Raw genomic sequence first — 20,383 nt, 5'->3', positions numbered from 1 at the left:
AAGCTGAAAGCTTTAGAAAAATGTGGGAAGGAAATTGGTAGGAAAAGCACAGATCACCATGGTCACATGCGGGGTCCATTCTAGTTCCTGTCTCCCCTGACCCCAGGTATCACTGAACTGTTGCCATGAAGCTACCAGGTGCTGGGCTTTTTAGGGTACCAGGGCCTACAAGCCTTGACATCGATTTTAAGACCCTCCCCCAGCCAGAATGTGTTGAAGCTGTGTGGACAGACTTTTCTCTGTGTATACTGAAGAGCTACAGAATCTTTGGATGACCACTTTTTTTTTTTCCAGTAAAAAAGTAGTAAAAATAACTTTATTAATGTGACATCACATTGCTCTTAAAATTATATCTGGACTTCCAGCACATTAGAAAATTTCAAGTCGCTATCTCCTCTTCACCAGATTTTTTTTTTTTAATGCCCAGTTCCGTTTATTGAGGGAGGGAGGAGGTCTTAAATACAGGCTCACAGCACAATGGGAGAACCCCAGAGAGCAGAAGTTCGCTACCGATGTTTTACAATCTTGCATCTAAGCTGTTAATGCCCAATATGCAGGATACACAGACAAGGAACCTCCCTTAAGCATTCAGGAGGGTGGAACCCGGCAGGGAATTAGCATAGGGAGGATATCAATGGATGACCACTTTTTATAAAGGGCTTTCTATAACTTGACATGCCAAGTTAATTAGATGGTGGACAACTTAATTTTTCCTTACAATAATCAAGTAGATGGGGAGAAAAGTAAGCTGGGTCTGTGTTTGCCAGTGGTATGTACTTGAGTTCATGTAGCTTTGGAGGATAAAAAGGAGACTTCACCCTCTGGCATGAATAGTTATTGTACAATTCTCTTGTCTTTAAGGTGGAAAATAGCTATTCAATTTCTGTACCGATCTTCAAACAGTTTCACAAGAATATCATTGGGAAAGGAGGCGCAAACATTAAAAAGGTGATCAACTCATTTTGGCCAGCCCTAAAGCCTTTGTGGATTAAAAGGAGGGACAGACCTTCCTTCCCAGCCCTGTGCTCCGGTGTGTCTACTGTAGGAAAGCTATTTCTCTTATGTACCTCTCCTTTAGATTCGTGAAGAAAGCAACACCAAGATTGACCTTCCTGCAGAGAACAGCAACTCTGAGACCATTGTCATCACTGGCAAGAGAGCCAACTGTGAAGCTGCCCGGAGCCGGATTCTGTCTATCCAGAAAGACCTGGTAATGGGAGCTGCTTCTTGGTGGAACTTCTTAAAATCCCTAGCCAACTCGTCCCAGCCTTGTGGGGCTCCGATGTCCACCTGGGGAGTTAAGTGGTCAGCAGCTCTCTACTTCCGTTTCTCAGTTCTTATTCACTTGATACTACAGCAAGGATGCCACTTGTCCTTGGGTCTGACCCAGTGTGACTTTATTAGACTTTCTTTCGTTTTTCAAGACAGGGTTTCTCCGTGTACCTCTAGCTGTCCTGGAACTCATTTTGTAGACCAGGCTGGCCTTGAACTCAAAGATCCACCTGCCTCTGCCTCTGCCTCTGCCTCCCTAGTGCTAGAATTAAAGGCATGCACCACCACACCCTGCTTAGACATTTTTCTTTTGTTAATTTTTATACCAGAAATCATTTCTGGGGCTGGAGAGATGGCTCAGTGGATAAAGTACTTACTTAAGTACATGGTTTCAGAACCTCAGAAATCATGTTGAAGCCAGGTGTGGTAGTACACGTCTGTAATTGCAGTGTGTGTACATACATTGAGATGGGAGCTGGAGACAAGAGAATCCCCAGAATCTCATAGACCAGCCAGCCTAGCATATGTAGTGGGTAAAAAGAAACCCTGTAGCTCAGGATTGTCTCTGACCTCCATGTGTGTGTCTACACTCACACACATCATAAACAGAAGGATTGTAAAACGGAAAGCAAACTGTAGCTCAAAGTGCCCACTGAATTTTGTTTAGCTTTTAAAAAATTAACATGAAGTAAGCTAGAAATGTTTTCATTGTACACCCCTGGAATCGTCCTGTTGTATGACTTTCCTGGGGAGACATAAGCGAGTATCTTTTCACACTAGATATGGCATCAACAACACACTGATGTAACCAGTACACCAAAGTCCAATTTGGTAACCCGTGGGTTTATTGCTCATTTTACAGACCATGGATGAGAGCTTACTTACAGGTTCATGGGTGATGTCTTGTGATAGTGGCATCCCTGGACCTCACTGCACCACTTGGACAGTTAGAAAACTTCCTCTCCCCGCAATTATTACTGCATATCTAACTTTAGAAAGGGTCCTTGTGAGTGTTGGAAGTTTCAAGACCTTCCAAAGACTCTAGAGGGTTTGTTTGTTTTTTTAATTCCTGAGCTTTATAAATTTCATTTACTTCCTGAGACTTGAGCCTCCTCCAAAAGAGAATTTGTTTTTGTTTATAGACTGGATCTGACTACTTAGCCTTGCTTGGCTTGAAACTCAACAGAAATCCACCTGCCTCTACCTGAAATTAAAGTTGTGTGCCAGTACATCCAGCCTAGAAAGATTTTAATTGAGAAGTCATTATACAGTACATCCCCTTATGTCAAATTAGTGACTGATATTATTGTTGCATACATTCATATGCTTTTGAACTTTAAGTTACTGAGAAACCATTTGTTCCTTTTGGGTTGTTAGACAGGATCTCACACCTGATTGTATCTAGTTGGGTCCAAGTACCTTCTGCTGAGCTTAGACTCAAGACTCAGCACCATGTCATCTACTGAAGGTGGGATGCAGGCACCGTCCCTTTTAGTCCTAGGCTCCTCCTGCGCCCAGGGTAATGTCTGTGTAGATCTGGAGATAAGTGGCCTCTATTTCTCAGGTTTTTTAATTCATGCTGCCCTCGTTAGACTCTGGTCTGTATATTCACGCTGCCTCGTTCCTGACTGATAGCTGTTTCCTCGCCTCTTGTGGCTGGCCTTGCCTGTTTCTCATCACCAGTGTCTTTAAAACCACTTTTTTAGGTAACGGGTAAATTCAGTCTTTATTTCATCTTGACTAAAATCAGAGTCTTTGTTTTAATAAGAAAATTTGTTTGTAGGCATATGTTGTTTGTTTTTGCTCTTTTACTCTTTGCTCTTTTGGAGGGCCCACCAACCAGCTCCCAAATAAATCACACAGAGGCTTATTCTTAATTGTAAATATCCGGACTTAGCTTGGCTTGTTTCTTGCCAGCTTTCCTTAACTTATCCCAGCTACCTTTTGCCTCTGGGCTTTTCCTGTTCTCTTCTGTAAATCTTACTCTTACGCCATGGTTCACTGTGTAGGTGGGTGGCTGGCCCCTGGAGTCCTCCTCCTTCTCTGGCTACTTCTTCCTCTTCTCCTTCTATATATTCTCTCTGGCTGCAAGCCCCACCTATCCTTTCTCCTGCCTCGCTATTTTCCATTCAGTTCTTTATTAGATCATCAGGTGTTTTAGACAGGCAAAGTAACACAGCTTCACAGAGTTAAACAAAGGCAACATAAACAAAAGTAACATACCTTAAAATATTCTACAACACACATACTAATTCACCTGCCAGCCACCTGCAGAATTGACTTAAGGCAGCAGATTCAACATTACATCATCTAAAGTCATGGCTTTCCTATTAACACTGTTTATGTCTTCCTGCTGGCCTACACCCGCTGCCTTAGAAAGTCTCCCCTATCCTGTTTCTTCAAACACTTTCAGGTTTTAGCTGCATTCTTTTCTTCTGGCCTTTTTTCACCACACAACAATGTAACTTCCTCTTAATGTTCTATTTGATTTCAGGCCAACATAGCTGAGGTGGAGGTCTCAATCCCTGCCAAACTTCACAACTCTCTCATTGGCACAAAGGGCCGTCTGATCCGCTCCATCATGGAGGAATGTGGTGGAGTCCACATTCACTTTCCTGTGGAGGGTTCTGGAAGTGACACAGTTGTCATCAGGGGTCCTTCCTCAGATGTAGAGAAGGCCAAGAAGCAGCTCCTGCACCTGGCTGAGGAGAAGGTGAGTCACTGCTGACGCTTCCTTTCTCAGTATGGAAAACCTTGAGTGTTCTTTCTTTGTGGCAGGTCAGAAAACAACTTTATAGTAGTCACGTATGTGTACAAATGCCCGTACATAGGGGGTTAGAAGGTGGGGGCTTTGAATCACTAAGGTGGGGGTTTGGAGGGAGCAGTTAAGATTTCAGGAGGAATTAAAAATATGACTTACCAATTTCTTTTATATCCTGACTGCAGTTTCCCTTCCCTCCTCTGTCTCCCTGTTCAGAAAGTGGGGGTGTCTCCCATGGGCTTGAAAACCCAAAATTCTTTATGTGTAGTTCTGGGCTTTGACCAAGAGAGTCCTCTGACCTCTGCTGCCATGAAAAATTTATTAGCCACCACCTTTTCCCAAAGACCCTCCTTGGGTCCTTCTGTCAACCCCCCATGGGCTGGCATGGTGGTGCATGCCTTTAATCCCAACAGTCTAGAGGCAGACGGAGGCACATCTCTTGAGTTCTAGGCCAGTAAGGGGTACATAGTGAGACCTGTCTCAAAAAAACCAACCAAACACAATCTTGTGAGTCTGAATATAGACCTTTCTACTTGGATACACCAGAATTTTGGGGTGGCCAGCCTTACCAGCCAGCATGTCAGCTCATGGGGACTCTTCCTTCAGGTGTGGTCTCTTGATTTTTTAATTATTGGGCTAAGGGGCCAAATAAGGGTAGTTGAGTGGTTAAGTACTTACTGCTCTAACTCTCTGAACTAGAGTTCAGTTCCCAGCATCCATGCCACTATATGGCTGACAACCTCTGTAACTCTGACTCCAGGAGATTCAACACCATCTTCTAGCCTCTGTGGGCAACTGCACATGTGTGCACAGATATGTGCAGAGATACTTTTTTTTTTAATCTAAAAGGAAATTTTTCATGGGCTAGAGAGATAGATGGCTTACCATAAAACTATGAGGACCAGAGTTTGGATCCTCAGAACCCATATAAAAGCCAGGTGAGTGTGGCAGCCCATCTATAATCTTAATTCTTGGGCAGCAGAGTCAGAAAATCTCCAGAGCTAGATGGCTAGTCACACTAGCAAAAATAATAAGCTCCAAGTTCTGCCAGAGAGCCTCTCTTAATATAAGTGAAGGATAGTGAGGAAAAACATCCAGTGTTAATGTTGAACCTACAGACATATGCACACTCCAAAAAATCCTTTGTTTTTCTACATGGACTCAACTGTTATTATCTCTGTTTTGGCATGTAGAAATACATTTATTATTTATACATACTAAATACTTAAGAATTCTTAGGACATCTTTGTACATTTTTGTCTTGTATGTAAAACTCACATGTCTATGAGTAGGCTCGTGTGTTCCCCTAACCTCTGATGGAAGAGGTAACGGGCAGCCTTGCCTAGCTGACCCTTAGATGTAGTGTGAGGGAAGTGAATATTAGACTTTACCAGACTCTTGGTCTATACATACTGACATAGCCATCCTTGGTATCCTATTTGCTTTTATTTTGTTTGTGATGATTTAGCCAACCTCTTGGTTTTACATAATGTTGAACTGGATTTGCCTAGTTGATTTACCTTTGTGTATATGCAGCAGATCCAGTGTCAAATTTAAGATCCTTCTGCCTGAGCCTCTTAGGCTGCAGTTGCAAGTGTTTGCCACCACATTAGTTTTTAAACAATTTATGAACATCTTTATCTGAGGAGTCATAGATCTGGATGGTAGTACTTGGTGAGGTCCACTCAGTCCTTTCTTCCTCATCTTCTTCATGCTGTGGACCGGGTGACACATGCAAAGACAGGCTGGGGCTCTGTGGATCCTCTGTTTTCTCTAATTCATGAGTCTGCCACACATACACCTGTGTCCAGCTTTTGTCGTGCCCTGCTTTCTTGGTGTAAATCAAGGGCTTTGGGCTACCGTAAGTGAGGGCCCTGGCTCAGCTGTGGCCTTTGTAGCTGGTGGTTCTCCAAGCTTGAGCTGGTAAGTTGTTGTTATGTACTGACTAGTCTGTAGGGCTGGGAAGGAACAGGGCTGGCCTTTGGAATACTTGATGTGTGTTTGGTCTGGACGTATATGAAAAAGTGGGAGAGCCACGGCCCAGGAAACCCTGCTCTCCTCAGGGCTTGTACTCTGCTAGTTTGCCACCACACATAGCAAGCCTCCAGTGGGTCACAAATGGCTTAGAGAAGTTTGGTCATTGCTGATAAGAGGACCAGGGTTATTTGTGCATCTTTCTGATGGCTGTGGAGAAAAATGACTGTCTCGGTGTTCCTGTTTACTAGGCATAAGGTGTGATAATTCCACTGGATGTGAGGCATTGATAAGATATAGGACATTGCAGCCGGGCAGTGGTGGCGGCGGTGCACGCCTTTAATCCCAGCACTCGGGAGGCAGAGCCAGGTGGATTTCTGTGAGTTCGAGGCCAGCCTGGGCTACCAAGTGAGCTCCAGGAAAGGCGCAAAGCTACACAGAGAAACCCTGTCTCGAAAAAAACCAAAAAAAAAAAAAAAAAAAAAAGATATAGGACATTGCAAATGCATAAGGAGAGCCCATCCTTCTTCTCAGAACTCTTTATTCACACACTGTGGTCCAGGCAGGCTGTGAGGGGCAAACACACATGAAGTTTGTTTCTGCAGCAAACCAAGAGTTTTACCGTGGACATCCGAGCCAAGCCAGAATACCACAAATTCCTCATTGGCAAAGGAGGAGGTAAAATCCGAAAGGTGCGTGACAGTACTGGAGCCCGAATCATATTCCCAGCTGCTGAGGATAAGGACCAGGACCTGATCACAATCATAGGAAAGGAGGATGCTGTCCGTGAGGCCCAGAAGGAGCTGGAAGCACTGATCCAGAACCTGGTAGGTCACAGGCCTTAGCAGTCCATGCTGATCATGCCATGGTAGAGTAGGTCTTCTTCAGTTCCTCCTTTCTTACCGCAGGATAACGTGGTTGAAGACTACATGCTGGTGGACCCCAAGCACCACCGCCATTTCGTTATCCGAAGAGGGCAGGTGTTGCGAGAGATTGCTGAAGAATACGGTGGGGTGATGGTCAGCTTCCCACGCTCAGGCACACAGAGTGACAAAGTCACCCTCAAGGGTGCCAAGGACTGTGTGGAGGCAGCCAAAAAGCGCATTCAGGAAATCATTGAGGATCTGGTGAGTGTCCAAGGGGCTCTGGATCGGGCTCTGATCACCATTGTGTGTCAGGGAATCCATAGAGCAGTCACATTAAAGCACCTCGCATGAAATCACCAAGACAGCCTTGAGAGTGTCACTGCTCCACGTCCCTCGTGGTCTTCCTTGCAAGGCCTTATGCCCTCTCTGTGTCTAAAGTGACTGCCCACCAGTAGGCAGTGAGGCAGCACTTCTCGTAGGTAAAGCAGGCGTTGTGTGTTCAGACTGTGCTGTAGGTTGTGGGTACCTGTTCCACTAGAACCCACTGCAGGAGGCCTGCCCCCTGCCCTGTGTCCCCCCACCCAGGCATGCTGGCATCTCCAGGTTCACTTGGTAAAAGGTGGTATGGGACTAGTGAGGAAGACGGCAGGGAGAATGCTGCTGTACACTGACTTGTGGACGTTGACCTTTGCTCGCTCTTGTATCCACCTTCAGGAAGCCCAAGTGACGGTGGAATGTGCTATCCCCCAGAAGTTCCATCGATCGGTCATGGGCCCCAAAGGTTCAAGAATCCAGCAGATCACTAGGGACTACAATGTTCAAATTAAGTTCCCAGACAGAGAGGAGAACCCAGGTGGGTCGACTTAAGCTTAGGTGTGGTGTCACATCGGCGGGAACCATCACTGCCCTTAGTGCTGTCTGTCCAATGAGTCTGTCCTGGTGATTCTTGACTCTGGTTTTGGCACTGGAATGGTACTTGGATGGATGCTAGCATGGATTTCAGGCCCATCATCCTGGTCTGTAAAGGACACGACAGGGCCCCATAAAGGGGCCAGGAGCTTCCTTTGTCTTACCTAGGAAATTGCTGAGAGTCTAGTTCCACTCTTTTCTAGGACACTGTTTGTGTGATAGTGGGGGGTCCGCTCAGCCCCAGAGAACCCTGCACATGCACTCTCTGTCTCTGTCTCTGTCTTTCTGTGTGTGTCTCTCTCTCTCTCTGTATGTCTCTCTCTGTCTCTCTCTGTCTCTCTCTCTCTCTCTCTCTCTCTCTCTGCAGTGCAGATATGTCCTTTCCAAGCCTCTTTGAAGTACCTCCTATCTGTTCCATAAAGGCCTTAAGCCTAACCATGCTTTGTTACCTTGTTCTACTTGGGTAGTTGGTAACAGGAGACTTGGGTTGAAGCCAAGAAGAATTAATGTGGTCAGTTGCCAAGGAAGGGTCATGTATGAACCTTCCTCTGCCTGCTTTGCATGTGTGAAACACAGGGTGTGGGCTTTCCTGCTGATGTGGACTCGACTGTCCACAGTGCTTGTCACACAATTACTCCAGTCCATTTTCCTGAGGATGCAAGCCATTTATTAGGAATCTTAGCCATAATTACTCTATGGATTTCACACCTGAGTAATCTGTTCTCAACATAGAATAGCATAGAGTTGTATGTTTTCTTAGCCGCCCTTGCCCCCCAATTATAGATACATTTTCTGACTTGGAGTATGCATTTATATGTTTACTTTTATCAGTGGGCGATTCCTAAGAACCTTTGACTTAACCTTGGCATATTCATCAAGATCATACCTAGTATGGCATAGCTTTGTTACATTTTTCATAGTATTCTAAATTGCTAGTTAATGGTATCTTCAGAGCTACTCTTGCCTAGTTTAGTTCCAGTTGCTGGTTCTCCCATTGTTGCTGACTCTCCTGTTAGCTCACTTTGGTGTGTGGGGTTAATATTATCTGGGCCTTTACAAGCTAGAACCCCTTTCCACCTGCCTGTATCCTAGTGGCATGCCCCTTTGTTTGGGGGCTTTTCTTTTCTGGCATGAGGAATTATCATGGGCCTGTCTTGTCCTCTCCCTTGTTATTTCCCCAAATCTCTGAAACTCTGCCGTTACCTGTCAGAGCGAGGTCACTGGGACTGAGCTCCTACATACCAGTCTCCTCCATCACAGCCTCCCTAAGCAGCAGGCCTCTCTGCACAGCTGGGACTCGCTAGTGTATGTGATTTATACCCCTTTTTTCCTAGTTCACAGTGTAGAGCCTTCCATCCAGGAGAATGGAGATGAGGCTGGAGAGGGCAGAGAGGCCAAAGAGACTGACCCTGGCTCTCCCAGGAGGTGTGACATCATAATCATCTCTGGCCGGAAGGAGAAGTGCGAGGCTGCAAAGGAAGCTCTGGAGGTGTGTTTGCCTCACTCTTTCTCTTCCTGATGGTTCAGACTCTGCCCAGGTGGCAGCAGACAGTAGATCCTATTATGTCAGTCTTAAAAGTGCAAGCAAGCACTTGCTCTATGCCTTTTTGGGCTGGTCACACAGCCCAGGGAGGCCATTTCTTTTCACCAGGACTCAGGATTCTACAGTTTATTCCCTCTTGGAATTTGTAAAAGGATCTTGTTAACAGTGGGTGAATGCGAACTCCAGCTTCAATCCCCTCTTGTCTATCTACTGTCTATCCATTCCCTTCCCAACTGAAGTAGAGATAGTCTACCTCAAGTTTTCCATAACCGTGAATTATGTGTCGAGTCCTCTTGTGAGCACCATGACACCACAGTTTACAGACAGTGCCTGCATGGCAGTATCTGTTGACTGATAGAAATAGACTGCGGAGAATGGGTGACAGACAGAACATGTCGGGACTTGAGTGCAGATAACTGATCCACCTGTCCAGGAGACTCCATTACAACCCACACAGGCTTTGGCCGAGTTGTCACAACCACAGAGGCATGCCACGAGTTGGGCTTCTGTGCTCTGTCTTCTTCCCAGTGGGCCTTGGCCTGCTATAGTGCAAAAGGAAAGTGAGGGGCAAGAGTGAACCCTCTGGCAGCATTTCCTTAGACTGCGCTGCCTGTCCTGTCCTCTTCACTGTGCGTGGAGATCCGTGTAGTCTGTCTGTCAGCCGGTCACACTGACAGCAGGTTCTAACGGGTACACTGTTGTCTTCAGGGCTATTGGCCTTCAACTCTTAGCCTAATCTCTACCATTGTCCTTCTAGGCCCTGGTGCCCGTCACCATCGAGGTAGAGGTGCCCTTTGATCTTCACCGCTATATCATTGGGCAGAAAGGAAGTGGAATCCGCAAGATGATGGATGAATTTGAGGTAGACAGTGTTCACTGGGTGCTCTATCATGTGATGGGGACTGTTAATCTGGAGAAAAGCCCATGGCTCTCTGGTGCTAATGTTCTTCATCAATGTATATTGGCTCTGCCTCCTTTGTTTTGTCCACTCAATCACTAGCCTTCCTCCCAGTCTCCCTCAAATTCCCCAGAGCGGGTGAGCATTACTCCCTTTCCATCTTGGTCCTCTAGACATGAAGTTGACTCTGTTGTGACAGGTGAATATACATGTGCCAGCTCCCGAACTGCAGTCAGACATCATCGCCATCACTGGCCTCGCAGCAAATTTGGACAGGGCTAAGATGGGGCTGCTGGACCGAGTAAAGGAGCTACAGGCTGAGCAGGAAGACCGGGTGAGCAGGACAAGGCCGCCTGTCTGGGCTGGGGTTGGAAACAGCCTGGTTCAGAGCATGCTTCAGACAGCCAGGTGTCGGGCTGTTGTCGGGATCCGGTGGTCCTGCCATGGAAAACGAAAGGCAGAGCTTAGAGTTTCTCTTACTCCCCAAATCAAGAGAAATATTTGGATATATCAGCTCCTACAAACAGGGAGGAAGATAGTACCTCCTCATAGGGACAAGTAGCTTGCTCCTGTGCTTCTGACAGAGTGCTCTGTGAAAAATGCTGAGAGATCTGCTACTCAGGAGTTAGGGGAGGTCTGGGAACTGACCCTTCACAAGGAGAGAGGGCGAAGCACAGCTCAGCGTGTGCACACTATGGCTGTCCTCGGGTGCAGCTCTAGCCTTAGGCTGTGGACACAGAGGCTCTTACTGCCTTCTTGGCCTCTTCTGTCCTCCAGCCCTAAAAGACCTAGAAGATTTTATTCAAACTAATATCAGGTCCTGGTTCATAAATTCAGGAAGTAGAAATAGAACTGAAAGCGGCGACTGACATCTTACCCATGTAGACGGGCATCAGCCTGTTTAGAACCAGTTGCGGTTGCGTACTAGTTCTACAGCAGGTGATAGAAAGTGACAGCGATGGTGGCGCACGCCTTTAATCCCAGCACTCGGGAGGCAGAGCCAGGCGGATCTCTGTGAGTTCGAGGCCAGCCTGGGCTACCAAGTGAGTTCCAGGAAAGGCGCAAAGCTACACAGAGAAACCCTGTCTCGAAAAACCAAAAAAAAAAAAAAAAAAAGAAAGTGACAGCGAAGCAGCACCCAGTCTTCTGGACCGCCAGGGTTAAGGGCGTCCTGTTAGCAAGTACTAGAGTTTCTGGCTTGTGTTTTAAAAGTCAGGCTGGGGGGGGGGGGGGCACACATTTAATCACTTGGGAGGCAGAGGCAGGGATCTCTGTGAGTTCAAGGCCAGCCTGGTCTACAGAGTGAGTTCCAGGACAGCCAGGGCTACAGAGAAACCTACCTGTCTTGTGAAACCAAAAAAAAGATCAGGCTAGAAATGGGACCTGGGTAGAAGTGACTTAGCTTTAAATACAAGTGCTCATACTCATGGGCTCTCTCTCTCTCTCTCTCTCTCCCTCCCTCCCCCCCTCCCTTCCTCCCTCCCTCCCTCCCTCCCTCCCCCCCCCCTTTTCTCTCTGTGTGTCTTCTGCCTCATTCTCACTTCATTGTAGGCTTTAAGGAGTTTTAAGCTGAGCGTCACTGTAGACCCCAAATACCATCCCAAAATTATCGGGAGAAAGGGGGCAGTGATCACCCAGATCCGCTTGGAGCATGACGTGAACATCCAGTTTCCTGATAAAGATGATGGGAACCAGGTAAGATGAGCACCTCAGATGATATGGTTGGAACAGTTGGGCAGGTGGAATCTTGTTGGACCTTCTTGCCTTGACCTGGGTTTTATTATTGTTGATGTTGTTGAGACAAGGTCTGTATGTGTAGCCTTGGCTGTCCTGAAACTCACTATGTAGAATAGGCTAGTGTTGCGGGATATTAGATAGCGCTGTGAAAGTCCGAGACTGTGTTAGTAAAATTAACCTTGGATCAGGGGGTGGAGCCAGTGACTAGTTGACAAGAATTAGCCATAGAGAGTATGGAGGACCTAGGAAGATGGATAGAGAGAGGAGTAGGGAGGGACTTATAGGCTCGTGGGCCTTTTTGGTTTGGGACAAGTGGAGAGATGAGAGACCCTCTTGCTGGTTCTCCAGCCGGAAAGGAAATTCAGCTGGTGCTTTTCGGCTTCTCTGATCCAGCAGGTTTTCACCCCAACATCTGACTCCCGAATCTTTACTGGTAAATAGAACAACTTAGTTAAAAACAACAGGCTAGTCTTGAACTCACAGAGATCTATCTACCTCTGCCTCCTGAGTGCTGGGATTAAAGGCCTGCACTACTGTGCCCTGCTTGACTTGGGGAGTATACTTGGGCAGCTTCTGAGATTTGTCCAGCAGGAAACAAGTGCCTAAATCAGAGGGACAAGTGTCTTAGAATCTGACTTCAGCTCCAGTTATGGACCAGGGCGTAGTGCTTGCCAGCTGTGTGTGCTTCCTCAGATTGTTACCTGGGGCACAGGGCAGTCTAACCTCCCTGGGCCAACTGTGGCACTCCTGACAGCCGGGCCTGAACCTCAGCTGGTTCCTCTTGAGCCATCATGCCTGCCTATGTGCACACTATGTTTGCCAGTGCCCAAGACTGTGGCCAGGCTCCATTGAACTCTGGAAGCAGGTGGACAAAAGCCAGCCAGTTCTAGATTCTCTGCATCCCCATCCCATTTGCCATGGTCCCTGATGAGCTCTGCACAGCCTCCTGCTATACATAAAACAATGTGAAGGGTAACTCAGCTCCTCGCTTGGTTGCACCCTGGTGGGCAGACAGTCTCATTCCACCTCACCTCCAAGTCTGCTTATGGCTTGTCTTCACCTGTGTGTTCAGTCTGTCCTTCTTAGACCTTACCTCTCAAGTGCCCTCCATGAATGGCCCTCTAGGCATGGGCCAGCTCTGCTTGAACATCTTTCAAGCCCTGTGGCCATGATCACTGTGCCCAGAAGTGTACCAGTAATATAGCACGAGGGTGAGCACCCATCAGCTGAGGTGTCCTTCTCATTCATTCATTCATATATATATATATATTCAGTATATGAATGTGTGTGTATTTTTTTTTTTAATGTACATTGGTGTTTTGCCTGCCTGTGTGTGAGGGTGTCAGATCCCCTGGAACTGGAGCTACAGATAGTGTGAACTGTCATGTGGGTACTGGGAATTTAACCCAGGTCCTTTGAAAAAGCAGCCAGTGCTCTTAACCAATGAATCATCTCTCTAGCCCTTCCTTCCCATCTTTACTTCCACATCTCGTAGCCTGTTTGCTTCTGAATCTTTCAGCTACACAAATTCAGTTGGCTGGATTGTTTGTTTGTTTGTTTTAATATGTAGGGGTGTTTTGCCTGCATATATGTCTATGCACCAGATATGTGCCTGGTGCTGGCAGAGGTCAGAAGAGGACATCAGATCCCCTGGAACCTGAAGTACAGATCATTATTAGTTACAGTGTCAGTGCTGGGAATTGAACCTGGGTCCTCTGGAAGAGCAGCCAGTGTTCTTAACAGCTGAGTTATCTTTCCAGCCCTCAATTTACACACACACACACACACACACACACATATACACACACACCAGATATGGGAGAGGCATAGTGAGGACAATAGATTTTATATATGTGTATAAATTATATCAAAATGTGTGTGTGTGTGTGTGTGTGTGTGTGTGTGTGTGTGTGTGTGTGTGTGTAGTTTGTTCTCACCATGCCTTAGCTCCTTCCAGTTCCCTGTAATTACTAATTTTTTTAGTTGTTTCACCATTTTGACTACTTAGCTAATCTGTGTATGTATAGGGGCACATATGTGCCACAGCATGTGTGTAGAGGTCAGAGGACAACTTGTAGGAGTCAGTTTGTTTCCTCAGCCATGTAGGTCCCAAAGATAGAACTCATCAGACTTGGCAACGAGTGCCTTTACCTACTGAGCCATCTTGCCAGCCCCAGTCTCTAAATCCACAGCTTTTTGCTGTGAGTTCCACTTGCACTTTGCAGGACTGATTCTGTGGAGTGTGCTGACTGACATGGCCATGGCATGCCTGTTTTTTGGTGACCCTTATTTGGATCCCCTGCCTGGCCTTCCCTTTAGTCTGGACGGGAAGTTTTTAGTTGGCTGCCTCTCTCTCCCCTTGCTCCTAGATCTCTTGCTCCCCTCCCAGGCTGGATCTTTCTGCCTCCTAATGTTAACTCCAGTAGTGGTTTCTTTGTAGTCTCTGTGTGTTCTTCCTTTTATTTTGAGCCTGCGCTGATGGGTCTGAGTGAGCAGAGAGTACTCTAAAGGTCCTGGACACTTCCAAAGAAGCGGAAGGCTGATGGGCTGAGAATTTTGCCTTATAGTAGTCCCCAACCTTGTGCCTGCTTTCCTTAAACGCACCTGCTGGTACTTCCTCCATCTTTATGATCAGGTTTCCTTCCTAGCCTTTTTTTTCCTAAGGTTTATTTACACTTGTGTGTGCATGTGCGTGTGTACACGTACAGGAACATGCACACACACCACAGCACACATGTGGCGATAAGAGAACAACTTGAAGGAGTGATTTTTCTCCTTCCACCGTCTTAGCTCCAGAGATCAAACTCGTGCCTTTGCCCACTGAACCCTATCACCTGTCCCTCCTTTCTGTCTTTTCTGGGTTGGGAAGGAATGAGTGCTAATGGATGTTAACTTGGTGTGTGGTTTTGTTTACAGTTAATTTTAACACACTTACTTTGAGTGTATGGATGTTGGCCTGTGTGGGTGTGTGCGTGTGCCCTGTGTAGAAGAGGTCGTTAGGTCTGGAGTTAGGGATGGTTGGGTAGCTTTGTCGGGGCTGGGAACCAAACCCAGGTCATCTATGAAAGTAGTGCACACTCTTAACTAGTGAGCCATCTCTCCAAGATTTAATTTAATTTAATTTTTATTTTTTATCTATTTATTTATTTATTTTGGTGTTTTGTTTTTCAAGACAGGGTTTCTCCATGTAGTTTTGGTGCCTTTCCTGGATCTCGCTTTGTAGACCAGGCTGGCCTCGAATTCACAGAGATCTGCCTGGCTCTGCCTCCTGAGTGCTGAGATTAAAGGCGTGTGCCACTTCCGCCCAGCCCCAATATTTAACTTTTAACTTTTTTTACTTTATGTGCATCAGTGTTTTGCCTGCATGTGTGTCTTTGTGAGGGTGTCGAATCCCCTGGTACTGGAGTTACAGACAGTTGTGAACTGCTGTGTGGGTGCTGGGAATTGAACCCAGGTCCTCTGGAAGAGCAGCCAGTGTTCTTAACCACTGAGCCATCTCTCCAGCCCTAATATGTGTATTTGTGTGTGAGCTCATGAGTGTAGGTATCCACAGAAGCCAGAAGAGGGCATCAGACCTCCTGGAGCTAGAATCACGGGCAGTTGTGAGCTGCCTGACATGGGTGCTGGGAACTGGATGAGACCTCTGGTCCTCTGCAAGTGCAGCAAGCACTCTTAACTGCAGGGCCTCCATTCTAACCCTCTAACCTGATGTGTTTTCTCCTTGTTCTTCTGAGAGGATGAATGTCTCCCCTAAGGTGACGTCTGATGCATTCATCCATCTAGCCACCATCCACACACCTGCACTGTGACCAGCTTGCTAGGTGGGCACACTGGGGCATCCCAGAGAAGTCACACTCGTCTCTTGACTGAATTCTCCTTTTTAAGCCTCAGGACCAAATCACCATCACAGGGTATGAGAAGAACACCGAAGCTGCCCGTGATGCTATCTTGAAAATTGTGGGTGAGCTAGAGCAGATGGTTTCTGAGGATGTCCCACTGGACCACCGTGTGCATGCCCGCATCATTGGTGCCCGAGGCAAAGCCATCCGGAAAATCATGGATGAGTTCAAGGTGAGTCCAGAGCCAAATGAAGCACAAGAATGAGAACTCCAGTCTTTCCAGGGCACTGGAAACCTGCGGGCACCTGCCTGTGCTACTGACCGAGCGTAGAGCTGGCAGGGGAGGAGTGTTTGGTTCTGGGGTGTTAGGACCAGGGCCTTCCCTGCAGGCTGTAGGGTGGTGCTGCCCTCTGACATCACTGTAAGCACGGACAGTGAGGGCTCACAGAGAGGGTCACTAGAAGAGTAGAGCCATTAGGCTATCGGCCCTGCCTTTCTTCTGCAAGATGGGACTGTCATGCACACACTCGGCACCCTTTGTCTTCAGGAAACCAGGTAGTTCTGGCAGGGTGATGCAGATGACTTCCTCAAGTGAAGAGCCCTAAAACCAAACTTTAAGACTTGCCTGAATTCAGAGGGAAATACTTCACTAACTAAAAAAAAGTGTGATGGTGGTACTTTGGTCCAGAGTCCGTCCTTTAATGCCCTTTGACCCTGCTTCTTCCAGGTGGACATACGCTTCCCACAGAGTGGAGCTCCAGACCCCAATTGTGTCACTGTGACAGGACTCCCGGAGAACGTGGAGGAAGCTATCGACCACATCCTCAACCTAGAGGAGGAATATGTGAGTCCTGAGCAGAGTCTTTAGGGGCCCTCAAGCCAGACCAGGCTGAGCTCTGAAGCACCCTGTCCCTTGACTAGCTGGAGGCTTGGCCACCATCCTGAGGTGACAACCAAGTAACTCACATGGTTCCACAGGCAGGGAGGGGCAGGGGGGTGGGCGGGTGGCCCCGGGATGGCCATCAGCAGGTTCGGCTGGCTGTAGGCTGAGCGGCACTGCCTCCCTCCCCTGTGCCGTGCAGCTGGCTGATGTGGTGGACAGCGAGGCGCTGCAGGTTTATATGAAGCCCCCAGCACATGAAGAGTCCAAGGCACCATCCAAAGGCTTCGTGGTGCGAGATGCTCCCTGGACCTCTAACAGCAGTGAGAAGGTCAGGTGGCACTTCTGTACTGCCTGTTCCCCATGGGACAAGCTGGTGGGACAGTGGGGTGTGGGGGAGTGACTTTGGAAACTCAGTAAGTCAGTGAGAGCCACCAGTACTTACTAAGTTGTGTCCTCCCTCCCCACAGGCTCCTGATATGAGCAGCTCTGAAGAATTTCCCAGTTTTGGGGCTCAAGTGGCTCCCAAGACCCTCCCTTGGGGCCCCAAACGATAATGATCAAAAAGAAACCTTTCCAGCCTGCTGCCCACACCCAACCACACAATGGTTTGTCTCAATCTGACCCAGCAGCTGGACCCTCGTAAATTGTTGATGCTCTTCCCCCTCCCCGAGGTCTCGCAGCAAAGCCTGGTGGGCTGGCCTTGTGTGGCTGTTTCTCCAGGCCTGGTCAGCACCCAGCAGGCTCAGGGTCTGCTCCTGATGCTGTGCTCTGGGACAGGCACGCCACTGTGTGAAACACTAAGCAAGGTAATCGAGCATTTCGTGATCACAGACTCCAGCTTCCTGGTCCACCCAGCATGTAGTCAGCACTCTGACCTTCACACCAGAGCTCCACAGCGGCTAGGAGCTGACTTCCTGTGTCATGACCTCAGGAAATAAATTTCCTTGACTTTATAAAAGCCAAAACGTTTGCCCTCTTCCTTTCCCACCTCCCTCCTGCCCGCCACCTGTCACCCAGACCTTCCTCTTTATGGAAAGCAGTCAGCTTCCATTAGCTGTCAAAATCTGCTTAGCTCGGGCTACAGGATAGGAGGAAGGCATGGTTTTGGACAGCAAGAGGTCAGATGTCCTGGTGATAGAGTGGGCCGAGAGGTCGAGGGTGACCTGGGTCCTCAGATGGTACCCACTTGGGTTCTGAAAGTATCGGGGCTTGTCCTGCAGCTTCAGCCTCGCGAGCTGGTGTAGGCAGCCTAGAGGCCCAGCTGTGTGCGCCATCTGGGTTCCCTGTGGCTGTCACAGCGGACTGGGGTGGCTTGAGACTTTGGGGGGGGGGGGGAGGTAGAGACTGGCTTCTCTTTGGTGGTGGGAGAGGGCTTGACCCTAACTGATAGCTCGACTTTCCTACAACCCTTAGCCTCTGCCTGGCCAGACACCTCGTGTTCAGCTGCCTTCTTTCTACCTCAGCCAGTGTGGTAGTACTCTCATGTGGTTAGTGCCACCCCCGAGGCCCCTCTTGATTTAGACATTTCTGGTGGTTCTGGGCTTGCCATTGAGTTGAGGAGGGTGACAGCTTGGGCTTTCCCTCAGCCCCCATGATTCAGGGGCTGGTCCAGAGCAGGGTGCTCATTCCCAGCCAGCCTGACCGTGTAGACTCTGGCAGGCATGCCTGGATGCTTTCTGCAGTCCTGAGGGACAGGCTTAAGGGCAGGTATCAGCGACAGAGGTGGTCATTCAGCGTGGATTAAAAGGAAAGGCAGAATGAAAACAAAGGCCCAGCGCAGGGAGTGCTGCTAGCCGAGGGAAGCCTTGTCTCAGGTGAAGAGGTAGCTTGGACCCCTGGCCCCAGCTAGCATGGCTTCAGGCAGCCCTCACCAGGAAAAGTGGTCCCCAGCAGAAGTGTCCCTCTTGTGTCGTGGAGACTGAGGACAGGTCTTTTATCTCCAGGTCATCTGATCAACTAGCAACAAGTCCTGTCCCAGATACTTGGGTTCCTAGAAAAGCCAACCTGTGCCCATCTCATGGCCTTCCCTGGGAACTGTCACTTGTACTGTGACACCTTCCCCAAGTCTGTCACTCTCTATTTAGTAACTCAGGCTTGGCTACCTGTAGACTCTAACTCCTAAGTGGATCCAGAATTGCTTTTCCAAGTCTAACTTCAGTTCCCTGTAGATGAAGCAGCCCCATGCGCCCGTGTATAGGAATGATGCTGAGATGGGAAGAACATCTGCTTTGCACAGTAGGCTGACAGCTGAGCCAGGTGGGTGAGACAGGGAGAGGGCTTCCCTGCCTTTCCCTGGAGCTGTCTTTTCTCCCGTCTGCATGACACTGGGGACACCTTGCTTCCCTCCTGCCCTTCCAGCCCCTCGTCATCTTCATTGTCCTCCTACAATGCCCAGTCTCTTCCTTCCCCAGAGGGTAAAGTGGAAATGATCACCGGGATTTTGCACATCTCCATTTATTGCTAAGTGCTATAGATGTAAGCCCTACCCTACACTGTTCAGGGTCTCGCTCCTTTTCTCTGATTGTTAATAAGGACTATGAAATTGACTGTGCCCAGGTCACCTCCCTGCAGCCTCCAAGCTGTTGAGGGGCCTAGGCAGGGGTGGGGAGTGTCCTTTCCTCCTTGTTGAATGTCTTCCATGTCCTATGTTTCCATAGCTACATCCATCCCTTGGCCTTAACTTTGGAATTTGGAGATTATATGCAAACATGTGTAAAGGCTCATGAATATGGATGACACTGGAATTTTATAAATTCTAAAATAAAACCCGAAACCAGAGGCAGTGTGATGAGACTCATTTTATCAAGTCTGTATTCTCTCCTTCAATGGCCCTGGGTAATTCCCTAATTCATGTTGTGATTCTCTAGCAATTCTTAGCACTGTTCTGTCCCTTCCAGTGCTGTCTCCATGAGGAAGTCTTGCCTGCTCCTGCACCTTGACCCAACCTCCCAGCCCAGTCAGTGCCTGCCCCACAACTATTAAATGAGACAGCCCTGCTGGGGGAGCGACATGGTCTTCACGAAACCAGCAACATCCCAGCTTTGTGTTTTCTGTTGACACTCCTGACAGGCTCCCAACACCCGGGCTGAGGTTGGGCCTGTGGGCCGGTCCCTGCCTGCGGGAACTGAGAAGGAGAGGGGTGGAGGGCAGAGCAAGGTTAATGAAGGACCAACTACTCCAGTCCCCATGCCATAGAAGATCCCTCAAAGGGGCTAAGGGAGCAAGGGCCTAGCATAGCACCTCCTGCTGAGAAGGCCGGTAACCCAGCATCTCCAGCCCAGGAGATGCATCCTGAGAAAGCACATGGTTCCAGATGAAAACAGGACCCCACAGTGGGTCTACTTTCAGGTCCCAGCACCAATATGTGCCTCCTATAGTATTGTGGATAAGACCCTGGCGTCCAGTGGAAGTCACTAGGAGTCCATGGCCAACTCCTGGCTTAGTTGTCCAGGACGGGTAAGGCATGGGCCACCCTGGATTGGTTTCAGCAGTGTGTTTACATGAAACTCCTTCAGGTAAAAGCAGGTATTTTCTTCTGTTTGGCAAGTTTGTTTTAATATTTTAAAGATAGAGCCAGTGACGTGGCTTAGGTAAACGTGCTTCCTGCATGCAGTAGTTACTTTTCTGTCACTGATAAAACAAGGCAACTTTGAGAAGGGGGTTAAGGACAAAGCAGGGAGCACTGACTGGACATCCCCAAA

The 20,383-nt window shown here is 48.1% G+C and overlaps 1 protein-coding gene across 4 annotated transcripts in view; it reads left to right on the top strand.

Moving 5' to 3' along the window:
- The window catches only part of Hdlbp (high density lipoprotein binding protein), a 76,233-nt gene extending 56,773 nt beyond the window's left edge, over positions 1 to 19,460 (top strand). For all 4 annotated transcript variants that reach the window (XM_006989587.4, XM_042259894.2, XM_076549669.1 and 1 more), the window contains exons 15-28: positions 862 to 948; positions 1,079 to 1,210; positions 3,767 to 3,985; positions 6,613 to 6,834; positions 6,916 to 7,134; positions 7,588 to 7,726; positions 9,117 to 9,271; positions 10,083 to 10,187; positions 10,423 to 10,557; positions 11,775 to 11,918; positions 15,846 to 16,031; positions 16,527 to 16,643; positions 16,882 to 17,010; positions 17,150 to 19,460. In XM_006989587.4, coding sequence (XP_006989649.1) covers positions 862 to 948; positions 1,079 to 1,210; positions 3,767 to 3,985; positions 6,613 to 6,834; positions 6,916 to 7,134; positions 7,588 to 7,726; positions 9,117 to 9,271; positions 10,083 to 10,187; positions 10,423 to 10,557; positions 11,775 to 11,918; positions 15,846 to 16,031; positions 16,527 to 16,643; positions 16,882 to 17,010; positions 17,150 to 17,236 — 2,076 coding nt within the window. In that variant the 3' untranslated portion in view covers positions 17,237 to 19,460. The remainder of the gene's footprint in view (positions 1 to 861; positions 949 to 1,078; positions 1,211 to 3,766; positions 3,986 to 6,612; positions 6,835 to 6,915; positions 7,135 to 7,587; positions 7,727 to 9,116; positions 9,272 to 10,082; positions 10,188 to 10,422; positions 10,558 to 11,774; positions 11,919 to 15,845; positions 16,032 to 16,526; positions 16,644 to 16,881; positions 17,011 to 17,149) is intronic.
- Positions 19,461 to 20,383: the final 923 nt, after the last annotated feature.

The sequence above is a fragment of the Peromyscus maniculatus genome, chromosome 13 (genome assembly GCF_049852395.1).
Source record: "Peromyscus maniculatus bairdii isolate BWxNUB_F1_BW_parent chromosome 13, HU_Pman_BW_mat_3.1, whole genome shotgun sequence".
Lineage (NCBI taxonomy): Eukaryota > Metazoa > Chordata > Mammalia > Rodentia > Cricetidae > Peromyscus > Peromyscus maniculatus.
This window is presented reverse-complemented; position numbering and strand designations above follow the sequence as displayed.